This window comes from Megascapheus bottae, chromosome 7 (assembly GCF_031878675.1).
Source record: "Megascapheus bottae isolate mThoBot1 chromosome 7, mThoBot2.hap1, whole genome shotgun sequence".
Classification (NCBI taxonomy): Eukaryota; Metazoa; Chordata; class Mammalia; order Rodentia; family Geomyidae; genus Megascapheus; species Megascapheus bottae.
In genome coordinates this window covers 972,090-985,953 of record NC_143515.1, presented here as the reverse complement: position 1 = coordinate 985,953, position 13,864 = coordinate 972,090, and the positions used below count along the sequence as shown (strand labels likewise).

At 40.0% G+C, this 13,864-nt stretch overlaps 1 protein-coding gene across 1 annotated transcript; it reads left to right on the top strand.

Annotated features, from left to right (window-relative positions):
- Positions 1-3,944: 3,944 nt before the first annotated feature.
- Positions 3,945-10,989, top strand: LOC150060161 (coiled-coil domain-containing protein 138-like). The gene is made up of 3 exons (XM_090336071.1): positions 3,945-4,117; positions 6,886-7,024; positions 10,819-10,989. Exons 1-3 carry the CDS (start codon positions 4,102-4,104, stop codon positions 10,967-10,969), a joined length of 306 nt encoding a protein of 101 aa, XP_090192197.1. The 5' UTR covers positions 3,945-4,101; the 3' UTR covers positions 10,970-10,989.
- The last annotated feature ends 2,875 nt before the right edge of the window (positions 10,990-13,864 follow it).

Below are 13,864 nucleotides of genomic sequence, written 5' to 3'. Positions count from 1 at the left end.
AAGAAAGAAAGAAAGAAAGAAAGAAAGAAAGGAAGAAAGGAAGAAAGGAAGAAAGAAAGGAAGAAAGAAAGGAAGAAAGAAAGGAAGAAAGAAAGAAAGAAAGAAAGGAAGGAAGGAAGAGGAAGGAAGGAAGGAAAAGGAAGGAAGGAAGAAAGAGGAAAGAGGAGGAGAGAAGGAAAAAGCAAAAAGAAAAATTAGTAGTCACATCAAATGCAGGTGAGGATATGGAGAAACTGAACTATTCATACATTACTAGTGGGAATATAATATGGTGTGGCTACTTTGGAACAATTTGGCTATTACACACACACACACACACACACACACACACACACACACACACCCCTTTCATGCAATCCCACAATTGCACTGAGCATTTTCCCCAGAGAAACAATGATCTGTGTTCACATAGAAACATGTTCTGAAATGTTTATAGCACTTTTGTTCACATGGACCCTAGCTGGAAACAACCCAGTTGTCCATCAATAAAGGAAGGGTTAACAACCCTGGCCTGTTCCTACCAGGGAACACTGCTCAGAAACAGAAAGGAATGAACTCCTGACACACGCAACAACCTGGAGAATCTCCAGTGATTATGATTTACGAGGAAAACCAAAGCCACGAGGCTACATGCTGTATGATTACATTTTTTCCTTCCTCTCCTCCTTCCCTCTTTCCCTCTCTCTCCCTCCCTTCCTTCCTCTCTTCCTCCCTCTTTCCCCTCCCCCCTCTCTCTTTCCTTCTTCCTATCTTTAATGCTGGTACTGGGGCTTGAACTCAGAGCCTCAAGTTCTCACTTGGTGTTCTCACGCAAGGCTGGTGCTCTACCACTTCAGGCATACCTACCTCCACTTCCAGCTGTTTGCTGGATAATTGGAGGTAAGAATCTCAATGACTTTTCTGCCCGGGTTGGCTTTGAATTGCGATCCTCAGATCTCGTTTCCTGAGTAGCTGGTTACAGGTGGAAGCCACCAGCACTCAGCTCTGGTTTCACTTTTATAACATTCTTGAAAATTTGGGGAGCAGATTTGTGGCTGCCAGGGTCTAAGTGAGCAAAATAATGTAGCTATAAGGGGGTAGTAGGAAGGTCCCCTGTAGTCATAGAAAGGTCTCCACCTTTTCTTTTTTCTTTTTGCCAGTCCTGGGGCTTGAACTCAGGGCCTGGGCACTACCCTTGAGTTTTCACAAGGCTAATGCTCTACCATTTGAGCCACAGAACCACTTCTGGCTTTTTTCTATGTATGTGGTACCAAGGAATGGAACCAAGGGCTTAGTGAATGCTAGGCAAGCACTCTATCACTAGGCCACACTCCCAGTTCCCTGGTTGTGACTTTTATGTATGGTTTTACATGACATTCTCCTAAGGGCCTGGATAATGACCACACAAGGTCCCATTGTGTTACTTTTTATCATTGTATGGTAAAACTGATCCAAACGTAGCCAGGTTTCAGTGGTTTACGTCTGTTATGCTAGCTACTTACACAGGAGGCTGAAATATGGGGAATCTTGGTTCAAAGCCAACCTGGACAGACTCCTATCTCCAATTAACCAGCACAATGGCAGATTGGAGGCATAGCTCAAATGGTAGAGCACCAGCTGTGAGCAAGAAAGCTGAGCAAGAGCCTAAGGGCCTGAGTTCAAACCCTTGCATTGGCACACGCATACAAAAAAGAATGATCTCACAATACAAAAAAAAAAAACAACCTTAAAAAACTCCAAAGGATTAAGAGATGTCAATGTATGTGGATGTCTAGGGCTCGCTCTCTTCAATAACGTTAGGTCCTTCAGGGGGATGGATTGGGTTGGGTAGACAGGTAGTTTTGGGATCTCTAGGGAAGATCTTACTAGCTGATTCTGAGACCCTTAGCCAAGGCTGTGCTGGGATCGCGTTGGTGTATTCAGATGCCCTTGCCAGGGGTGGGTCAAGGCACAGGACTTCATGCTTTCACCCTTCCAGGATTCTCTGTCCTCAGAGTTCCTAAAACTAATTTTAATATCGCTGCCCTAAAGGTATGGACTCTAGAAGCCAAGGCATTCTCGGGAACACAGAAGAGCTTTTGGAGTGCTGGAATGCAAGCCTCGGACCAACCTTCACTGGGCAGACAATAGCCCCTACCATGCCAGGCTTGATCAGGCAGGCTGACCAGGCAGGTATTTATGGAGTGGCGCCAAACTTCAGCTGGCAATCAAGAAGACATTTTTTTTGGCCCTGAAACTCATGCTCAGCGGTTTTGTTCTGGCCAACAGAGCACTCAACCAGCCTGCTCAGGCTTGGTGGACTGCACCAGAGTCTGAGCACTGTCCTTGGGCTTTTTCAAGGCTAGAGCTCTACCACTTGAGTCTCAGCACCACTTCTGGCTTTTTTCCATGTATGTGGTACCGAGGAACCAAACTCAGGTCTTCATGCATGCTAGGCAAGTACTCTACCAGTAAGCCAAACTCCCAGGCCCAGATTTTTCTTTTCTTTTCTTTTCTTTGGGTCCCAGAGTCTTAAGACCTCACATTTACCAAGTTTAGGTCTTGTGTTCATGATTTGATATTGGTACGTGCCCCCCCACACATACAAAGTGTAATGATACAAGTATCTAATACTTTATTTACATTAATCCAAAAAAAAAAAACTAGTGCAAATCATCCATGGATCATCTTGAGAGTTTCTGTGACCTAAATTCTGCAGGCACCATTATAATGCTGGCCTTAGTAAAACTTGCTGCCATTGTTGGTTGTAGGACTTGAACTCTGGGCCTGGGCGCCCTCCCTTGAGCAATTCAGATCAAGGCTACCATCCTACCCTTGAGCCATAACACCACTTCTGGTTTTCTGGTGATTAATTAGAGATTAGAGTCTCATGGACTTTTGTGCCTGGGCTGGCTTTGAACCACGATCCTCAGATCTCAGCCTCTGGTGTAGCTAGGATTACAGGCGTGAGTTCTGTACCTGGCCCACAAGTTGCTGCCTTTCTTTTTCTTTCTTTTCTTTTTTTCTTTTTTTTTTTCCCTGTAGGTCATGGGGCTTAAACTTGGCTTGGGTGCTGTCCCTGAGCCTTTCAGCTCAAGGCTACCACTCTACCTCTAGGCCTTGGTGTTGTACCTGAGCTCCAGCTCAAGGTTGTCACCCTATCCCTGAAGCCACAGCCCCACTTCCCATTTTTTGGTTAATTTTCCCATTTGTTGGTTAATTGTAGATAAGAGTCTCTCATTTTTTACTTCGGGGGCTGGCTTTTAACCATGATTCTCAGATCTCAGCCTCCCGAGTAGCTAGAATTACAGGCACGAGCCACTTTGCTGGGCCAACTTGCTGCCATTCTTAATGATAGATGTACATAAAAATAGCACACTGGAGCAGTCTTCCTGTGTTGTCATGGAATGGGCTGTTTTTTCTTTATTACGAGTTAGGAAACCTTATTTAAAACTCATTCGGCAAGTTTGTGTAGTAATATTTTAAAATAGATAGCAAAGGTAGCATAGATATTAATGTTCAGATGTCTAGAAGCATGTATATAGAATATAAACACTGCTATCCTATTGTAGTATGAATCATCAGTTTTTCTTTTTTTTTTTTGCATTTTTTTATTGTAATTAGTAAAAGGATTACATGATATTTGCCAGATAGAAGGTGCATTAATTCACATACATTGATACCCTTTCACATGTCTTGGTACCCATTTCCCTCCCCCCATCAGTTTTTCTTGACATAAGAAAGTAAGCTTATTATTATAATGTTAAAATTCAAAAATGCTAAATGAAATTTACAATAACATAATGCTTCTCTCTCATTTGAATTCCTAACCAATTAAGAGGATGTTCGTCTAAATTTAGCCTCTGATCTTTCCATCGTTTAACTTGTGTATATCTTTGATTTTGTTACTATGATGATGCTTTTTTCCTTTTTTTTTTCTGACTACCTGCTGATAAACAGGTGATTTTTTGTTGTTTTTCAGCTGATTATCTGGCTCAAGCATTTGATTCTCTCTGTTTGGACTTGAAGACAGATGAAGGGAAATTATTGTTTTTGGAGTATCGAGCTGTTCCAGTAATACTAAGTCACCTGAAAATATCCAGTAAGGGGCTTTTATCCAACGTCATTGACAGTCTGCTCCAGATGACCGTAGAATCTAGTAAGCTTTTGTCTCCTATATGTAAAGAGACTAAAGAGGAGTGATTTTTCTGTCTTGTGGTATATACATGTTACTCCATGTTATTCTGTGTAATTCAAATGTTTTTGGCAATTGAGTACCTAACATCATTGAGAGTCCAAACATTCACCTTTTGTGTAGATTTTCACTGATGTTAGTAGCTTGCATTAATAATTTGTTCTGTGGGTACACTGCAGGCATCACGTATTTGAACCTCCTTTTCTGTTTGCTTGTGTTCTAACATTCTAGCAGATTCTGTTGTATATTCTGTTTGCTCAGATAAAGTGAGAGAAACTCATTTCACTGCTTATAAAATGTTTACATGGCAATTTTTTATTAATTTATTAACATTGATTTTACATCATATTTCAAATGAAATATTTAACAAACAAGTATTCAAGAAGGGAATCTCCATATACACTTAGATTTTAGGACATAATTAAAATTAGGCTGAGGGTTTGTATGTCATAGATACATATTAATCTATGTAATAAAACATTATGTCTATGGAGTCATAGATTTTTATGTCTATATAGTTGTGTTTATATTTCCCATACCATGTCCATAGCATTGGGTATGCAAATATTGAGTCCTTGGCTCTTGTACTGTTTGGATCTAATAGCCACATATTAATGATACCATGCGCCTTTTGTTCCTTTGGTCTTGTCTCACTGGTCTTGTCTCACTCAACATGATTTGCTCTAGATTTACCCACTTCCCTGCAAATGCCATTATTTTATCTTGTCTGTTGGCTATGTAGAATTCCATTGTATATACCACATGTTTTTATATCTATTATTCTGCAGTAGGGCATCTGGATTGTTTTCATTGCCTGGCTATTGTGAATAGTGCAGAAATGAACATAGCTGCGTTATGATGTTCAGGATAGATGCCCAGAAGTGGTATGGCGCGATCGTAGGGAAGGTCTATTTTCAGTCCTTTAAGAAACCTCCACATTGCTTTCCAGAGTGCCTGAACTAGCTTATCCCACCAACAGTGTAGTAGGGTTCCTTTTTCTCCACAGCCTCGCCAGCATCTGTCATTGAGTTCAAAATCTTGGCCATTCTTGTTGGGCAAAGGTGGTATCTTAGGGTTGGTTTTTTTTTTGCCAGTCCTGGGCTTGAGCTCAGGGCCTGAGCACTGTCCTTGGACGTTCTCAAGGCTAGAGCTCTACCACTTGAGCCTCAGCACCACTTCCAGCTTTTTTCTATATGTGGTACTGAGGAATTGAACCCGGGTCTTCATGCATGCTAGGCAAGCACTTTAACCACTAGGCCAAACTCCCGGCCCCATTACATGCCAATTTTTTTTTGAAGATTATAGGAAAGCAGGAAAAGACATCTCACTAGACTTGGTAGATGTCTTTTGGAACTAGAAGGCAGTGCTTGTGGGCTGTGAGTAGAGGAAGAATCATGTACCCGCTGCACTCGGTGTGGCATGATGGGAAGGGATTTCCACAGGGATGAGTCTCATGGACTTTCCTACCCAGGCCCACTTCAAACTGTGATCCTCAGATCTTAGTGTCCTGACTAGCTAGGATTACAGGTGTGAGCCATCGGTGCCTGACTCATGTGCAGTGTTTTTTCTTTGTTGTTGTTTTTTGGGTTTTTTTGTTGTTGTTGTTGTTGTTGTTCTTTTTTGGTCAGTCATGAGACTTGAATTTTGGGCCTAGGTCCTGTTCTTGAGCTCTTCAGCCCAAGGCTAATGCCCTACCCCTTGAGCCACAGCCCCACTCCCAATTTTCTGGTAGTCAATTGGAGATGAGTCTTACGGACTTTAGTGTAGTTCCCAGCAGGCTGGCTTTGAACTGCAGTTCATAGATCTCAACCTCCTGAGTAGCTAGGATTACAGGTGTGAGCCACTGCACCCAGTGGTGTGCAGTGTTTTTGAGAACTAGCAGAAAAGCCATTGTAAGTAGAGTAAATGAAGACAGTAAAATGAGTAAGGCAAAGAAAAAGCTGTGGTGTTTTTAAAAATATAATTTAATACTCCGAAATTTCTTATTGACAGTTGTCTGAATGAATTCATAATTATGAGCTTATTGAGAAATTCTATTTTTTCCTTTCAAGCATGGAATTTGAAGTTTGTTAACAGAAGTCTCTCAGTAGGGAAAATAATCTCTGCAATATTAAACAAAAACCAGTGGATTTTATATTTTGTGTGTGCTAGTCTTTGGGCTTGAACTCAAGGAATGGGTACTGTCCCTTAGCTTTTGTGCTCTAGCCTAGTACTCTGCCACTTGAGCCACAGCTCCACGTCTGACATTTTTTTTGGTGGGTAATTGGAGATAAGAGTCTCACAGACTTCCCTGCCCAGCTAACTTCAAACTGTGATCCTGAGATCTCAACTTCTTGAGTGGCCACTGGCACCCAGTGATGTTTTAATTTTTGAAATAATAATTTTGCCTCAAAATTAAATATGACGGAATAAAGATTCAAGGTAGGGGCCGGGAGTTTGGCCTAGCGGTTAAAGTGTTTGCCTAGCATGCATGAAGACCCGTGTTCGATTCCTCAGTACCACATATAGAAAAAAGCCGAAAGTGGTGCTGAGGCTCAAGTGGTAGAGCTCTAGCCTTGAGAAAGTCCAAGGACAGTGCTCAGACCCTGAGCTCAAGCCCAGGACTGGCAAAAAAAAAAAAAAAAAAAAAAATTCAAGGTAGTACTTATAAATATGTCTCATTGTTTTGTTTTTGTTTTAAGTTTCCTTTTTAGTTATTCCCTCACAGTCAACATGGGTTATTTGTTTTGCAGGATCCTTGCAGCCTTTCTTGGAGGCCTGTAGCAACTCTTTATTTTTTCGCACTTGTTCTGTGTTGCTGAGAACCCCTAAGCTTGATCTCCAAATCCTGGAAAAGCTCAGTATTATTCTACAGAAGCTGTCCAAAATCAAGTAAGAATGTCTTTTTCATCATTTCTTTAGTCTTTATTTCATTATTTAGGCCTTGGTTATTAATAAGTCAAAATGCCCATGCATAGATAACCATGCAATGGCATATGCCTGTAATCCTGACTAATTAGGAGGTGGACACCTGGAGGCTTATGTATTTATGCATAAATACATAAATAGAATTCCAGTTTAGGTCCACCAAGACATAAATGGGAGATCCTGTTTAAGAAATAATTAAAGCAGAAAGGGCTGGAGTTGAAGCTCAAATGTTAGAGCACTTAACTAGCAACTGTGAGTCCCTGAGTCCAAAGCTTAGTCCTAGCAAAAGAAAGAAAATCAAGATTCATGAATATTAATACTTATCAAAGAGCATATATTTAATAACAGACAGGGATTATAATCTGCATCTTAGACCATCTAATTGTTTCAGCTAAAACAAATTCTATAGTATATAAATCTAAGAACAGTTTAATGTTTTTGTGTGTGTATGTGTGTGTGTGTGTGTGTGTGTGTGTGTGTACATGCTCATGTGCACATGCATCAGTGTGCTGTGGGTGGCACCCAGGACCTCTCATGTATTAGGCAAGTGCTCCATCACTGAGTTCTAGCTCCAGGCCAGTGAGAGCCAGTCTTAGCAAACAAATCAGAACTAATCATGCTATATTGGCACTCTATATGCCATAGGTGAAATTTTAAAAAAGGTAATGAAACTATTTTATAATTCCTTATTACAGACTCAAATGAGTTAGAGGAAGATGGCAAATGAATTTTAGATGATTTTACACTGGGGTTTTTCTTAGGAAACTATTGTGGATTTTCTACTGCTGCTGATTGAGTTTTACTGTGAGAATCAAGGACTTTCTTTTTCCATTTTATTCTTTACCCTGATTTAAATATTGGTATGGCTAGTTTTTTATTTTATTTATTTTACTTTATTTTTGCCAGTCATGGGGCTTGAACTCAGGGCTTTGAGCACTGTCCTTGGACTTTTCTCAAGGCCAGAGCTCTACCACTTGAGCCACACAGCACCGCTTCCAGCTTTTTTCTATGTATGTGGTTCCAAGGAATCAAACCTGGGCCTTCATGCATGCTAGGCAAGCACTCTACCACTAGGCCAAACTCCCCGCCCATGGCCAGTTTTAAAATTACGAATCAAAGACAGCTTTTGAGCTATTTTCTCTCCCCTGGATTTAGCATAGTCTTGTATTTTCCTTTGCAAATTCACCTGTCCTATCTATCCTCTCTCTTCTTTCTTTTTTATCCTCCTTTACTCCTCTCCCACATTCTCCTTTTCCTTCTCTGTTTTCCTGGTCTTGGGGCTTGAACTTTGGCCCTGGGCACTATCCCTAAACTCCTTTTACTCAAGGCTAGCACTCTTATCACTTGAACTGCAGCACCACTTCTTGATTTTTCTGTCATTAATTGGAGATAAGAGTCTCACGGGACTTTCCTGCCAAGACTGGCTTTGAATCCGGATCTTTAGATCTCAGGCCTTCTGAGAAGCTAGGATTACCATTATGAGCTACCAGTGCCTGGCTTCTTTCTCCCTCTCTTAATGGAGATATTATCTTACTATGTGGCTAGCCTGGGCTGACCTCAATCTTGAAATCCTCTGCTTCCACCTTCCAAATGCTGGAACTGAAGGTATGTAGCACTGGGCCCAGCACATGTTAGTCTTTGTATATGTGCCAGTATTGGGACTTGAACTCAGGGGCTGTGTGCTCTCCTTTAGATTTTTTACTCAAGGCTGGCACTACATCACTTGAACCACACCTTCATATCCAGGTTTTGCTAGTTAATTGCTGCCCAGGTTGGCTTTGAACTGTGATTCTCTGATCTGAGCCTCCTGAATAGCTAGGGTTACAGGAACGAGACAATAGTGCTTGGCTGTTGTAAATTATTATTTTGTGTGTATATATGTGCTAGTACTAGATATTGAACTCATAGCTTCATGCTTTGCTTGTTTGTATACATATGGTATTGTACTTCCACTTAAGCCTCACCTCCAACTTGATTTTTTTTTTTTTTTGCTGGTTAATTTAAGAGCATCTCACAGACTTCTTTGCCCAGGCTAGCTTCAAATTGAACTTCTCTGATTTCAACTCTTGAGCTAGGATTATGGGCAGAAGCCACAGGTACCCAGCTATATAAATTATTAATTTCCAAGTTGTGGTATTTTTTGGTGTTTTTCTTATCCTGGGGCTTGAACTCAGGGCTTGTGTACTATCTCTGAGCTGTTTTTCTCTGCTCAAACCTAGTATTCTACTATTTGAGCCACAATTCAACTTTTGGCTTTTTGGTGGTTAGTTGGTGGTAAGAGTCTTGTCCTTTCTCCCCTGGTTGGCTTCCATCTCACATCTCAGCTTCTTGAGTAGCTAGAGTTATAGACATGAGCTTCTGTACCTGGCCGTAACATATTTTTTTGTTTGTTTGATTGGTTGGTTGGTTGGTTGGTTGGTTGTGAGGCATGAACTTAGGCCCTGAGCCCTTTTGCTCAAGGTTAGTGCTCTACCACTTTGAGCCACAGTGTCACCTACAGTTTTCTGATGGTTAATTGGAGATAAGGAGTCTCATGGACTTTCCTGATCAGGCTGTCTTTGAACTGTGATCCTCAGAGATCTCAGCCTCCTGACTAATTAGCATTACACGTGCGAGCCACTATAGCACCCAGCTTGTGACATGAATTAATTTATAAGTTACCCTTATAAATTTTATTCCCTCCCTTTTCTTGGAATCTGTACCATGACTTTCTGGTTTGTTAACGTCTCAGTGCAGCCTGTTGTAGTTAATCTGTGATGCTGTGAAAGTACAGTAACACTTAGTTCTTTTTTTTTTTTAATTCATGGAGTTTTAAAAAGTAGTCCCCAGCTAGGAAAATTGAGGGTATGAATAGGATTGAGAGGGATAGGATAGAATAATGAAAGGGATGATATCCATCAAGATATATTGTACTTATAAACTGGCATGTTGCCTGGAAACCCCATTGTACAAGTACTTAAAGATAATGAAAATATGCTAAGAGTAAAAGTAGTCTCCATGTGGAAGCTTACCTTTAAGCCAGATGCTTTTTCCATGAAGTGTTTTGTTGCCTAAGCAAGCAAATATAAATCCTATTTTAAAGAGATGGTAGGGGCCAGGGATTGGTCATAGTGGTAGAGTGTTTGTCTAGCATGCACGAAGACCTGGGTTGGATTCCTCGGTACCACTTACATAGAAAAAAGCCAGAAGTGGTGCTGTGGCTCAAGTGGTAGAGCTCTAGCCTTGAGAAAGTCCAAAGACAGTGCTGGCTTGCGAGAGAGGAATAGTGATCATTTGATGATCTTCCAGGAGACAAGAAATATTTCTTGTCTAGACAAGGAAATAAGACATATGTTATTAGAAAATAGGCCTCTTACTGATGGAAAATGAAATGATTGACTAGCTGTTAGAAAGGAGTAGTTGAAAAAGTATTCTGGAGCTAATCCCAAAGGTAAACCAGAATGGTGCCATTTTATAAGCTAGTTTACTTATGATAACCATGTGTTTAACTTTCAGGCTGCCTGCTGGGAGATTTGGGGGAGGAGATTCTTCATTTTTAAACTGTGAATAGGGCATAGTTTTCAGGACTGTGAAACCCTTTTAATACTTTTTGGTCTCAGATCTGTATCATAAAACTTGTTTTTGTTTTCTAGCATTTTAATTCATTACTCAACCATCGCCCCCAGTATTTGTAAAAAAAAAAAAATGCCATGTCTCCACCTTTATATATAACCTATATATCATGTGTATAATTGAGTAATATGCTATTTCCTTTTCAGGAGTAACAAGAAGCTCTTTGAGCTTTTTACAATTCATCTGATGCTACAAGAACTGCAGAGGACCACTCACCCAGAGCATGCCTTCCTCTGTATCAATCTCAACTCAACTCTCTTCAACTTGGGCTTAACAAAGTGCAATACAAGCCAGTAGACTGGTGAATTTGTCCCATGCAGGTGGATGTATATATGTATATAAAACAGGTGTTACTTATTTGTAGACGTGTAAAAAATCACCACAGTAACAGATTCTACTGAGTAGAGCAGAATCATCTATCATGAAAGATTATTGGCATTTTTTCATCTTGGTAAATGAAAACTCTATAAGCTATGGAAGTTTTATGTACAAGATGACATTTTCAGAATTTATGACATGGAGGTTTGGGATACTTTTTATAAAAGTACTTTAGGAAATCTTTATTAAAATTATGTAATAATTTGAAATAAATTGGTTGCTTATGTGGGAACAATTAATCATGTTGTTGTTCTGAGTTTTTGTTTTTGAATTCTCCTGGGATTTGAACTCAGGCCTGTCATATTTGCTAAGTAAGCACTTTATCACTTTAGCTACATTCCCAACCCTATTAACTTTTAGCATGTAGCTTTAGCTGTTTTTGTTTGTTTTGTTCAAGTAGACCTCAGTTTTCCTGTTTAGGCCTCTTGTGTAGCTGAAATGATAGATGTGTATGTCTCATTGTGTTCAGCTTTATAGTTGAGAAGAGGAGGGGTCTTAGTAACTTTTATAGGGGTGAGTCTCAAACCACAGTCCTTTTACTTTCCATATCTACGTGGCTGGGATTTACAGATGTGAGCTGTACAGCTGTACCTGGCTGTTTATATACTAGAATCCCTCCTTTTGAAAGAAAAAATAGGCATTTTTAAATGCTTTTTTAAAATTGTGAGCTTTTTTTAAATTGCAGTACCTTCTGCATGGTAGACAAGCACTGTACTGTTGAGCCTACACCCCCAGTCTGAAAGTACCCTTTTCTAACTGGTTTAACTATCAGGGTAACCGACAATAGGCGCCCCAGTGAAGGTGTTCTGAAGACGAGAACAGTAAATGAAGCACTGCAGTGCTCCAAGACAGAGTTAAGTTTTTCCACTTAAAGGAACTGCTGTATGTATAAATTAAAAGGCTCCCCAGAAAAATCAATGAAGAAACACTTTGTAATTAGGTACATCTTGACAAAAGAATAAATTATAAGGTCAAAGCAAGACAAAAATGGTTAAACTATAAAATAAGACAAACAAGCTAGCCTAATAGAACTCCAGAAACTTAACAGGAAGTTACAAAAAGGAAAATTTTTAAATTTTTTTGCCAGACCTGGGGCTTGAACTCAGGGCCTTGGCACTGTTCTTGAGCTTCCTCAAGGCTAGAACTCTACCACTTGAGTCATAGTGCCACTTCCAGCTTTTTCTATGTAGGTCAAACTCAGGGTTTCGTGCATATAAGCAAGCTCTCTTTTACTAGGCCAGACTCCTGGCCTAAATTTAAAATTTTTATAGGTAAAGAAAATAGATAGTTTCAGACAGGTAAGTGATCAGAAATCCTACTATGTGCATACTCAAGAAAAGAAACATTAAATTTTAATGTAAGGAATGCTAAGGAAAACAGTTTGTGTAGATCATACTTATCCCGAAAGACTAGTGAACAGTAAAACCACTTAAACATAAGCTTAAGTGATTGTTCTAAATAGGTTTATAAATTGGAGTGAGGTGTTTTTACAAAGGGTAAGTGAAGAGAAAGCAGTAATTTAGTAAATATTTGGCTAACGCTGTGTACTAGACTCGGAGCCTGGTTCAAGGGGTAGAACGAAGTGAAGTGAATGAAGTGAAAAAAGAATGACGTGCAAAAGCTCAAGTACAGCACCCAGGCCTTAAGGTCAGTCTCTAGTGCCAGCACACACAAAAAAGATTAACTTGATTAACCAAAACCGAGAATTGGTGGAAGAGGAATTGTCATACATTTGTGCTCTCTATTCTCATCAGAATGCTGGGAATCCTAGCTCAGAATCTCAGAAGGCTAAGATTTGAAGATAAGGTTTCAAGCCAACCTGAGCAGGAAAGTCTGTAAGACTCATCTCTAACCATTAAATAGCTGGAAGTGGAGCTGTAGCTCAAGTGATAGCATGTCATCTTTGAGTGGAAAAGTTAAGCAATAGCACCCAGGCCCTGAGTTCAAGACCCAGGGCTCCCCCCTCCCCCCCAAAAAAGGAGGTGAGAAGGACAGGAGGAATAGAGCATTTGCTAATTGTGTGGGCTGAGAATATGAGGCCCTATGTTTGATTTGATTCTCAACACACACACACACACAGACACATTAGTACTAACTTTGACAGAATAATGTAGTGCAAAGGATATGTATTTTTTTTTTCCTAAAAGCTGGCTCTCTACCTCCTTTTTTTTTTTTGACCAGTCCTGGGGCTTGATCTCGGGGCCTGAGCACTGAGCTTGGGCTTTCTCAAGGCTAGTGCTCTTGAGTCTCAGCACCACTTCCAGCTTTTTCTATGTTTGTGGTACTGAGGAATCGAACCTGGGTCAGTGTGTAAATGTGTATGCTAGTGCATACTAGGTAAGCACTCTACCAATAGGCCAAACTCCTGGTCCTGTCCCTCTGGCTCTTGAAGCACACTTTCATTTCCAGCTTTTTGGTGGTTAATTGGAAATTATATACATATATATATATATATATATGGATATATGTCTGGGCTGGAGTTGAACTCTGATCCTCAAATCTTAGCCTAGGTAGGTAGGAATCACTGAGTAGGTAGGTAGATGTGAATCACTGGAACCTGGCTTAAAGGAGACTTTTAAACAAGCTGTAGAGGAATGCTGTTAGAGTCAGGGGACATAATGTCCAAGTTATAAGAAAAAAACTATATCGATAGAGTAACAGGAAGACAAATATGAACAGAATATACAATAGAAATTTCTTTTTAATAAATTTTTATTGCCCCTTGTGATAAATTTGAAATCTATATAAAAGTTTTATAGAAGCATTACCAAGATTGTCTTAAGGAATTTTTAATAGAAAATATCAAAGCTTTTA

Coding starts and splice junctions, on each gene's coding strand:
- LOC150060161 (XM_090336071.1), top strand. Junction 7,025..10,818: donor CAGAAGCTGTCCAAAATCAA/GTAAGAATGTCT, acceptor TTTCCTTTTCAG/GAGTAACAAGAAGCTCTTTG.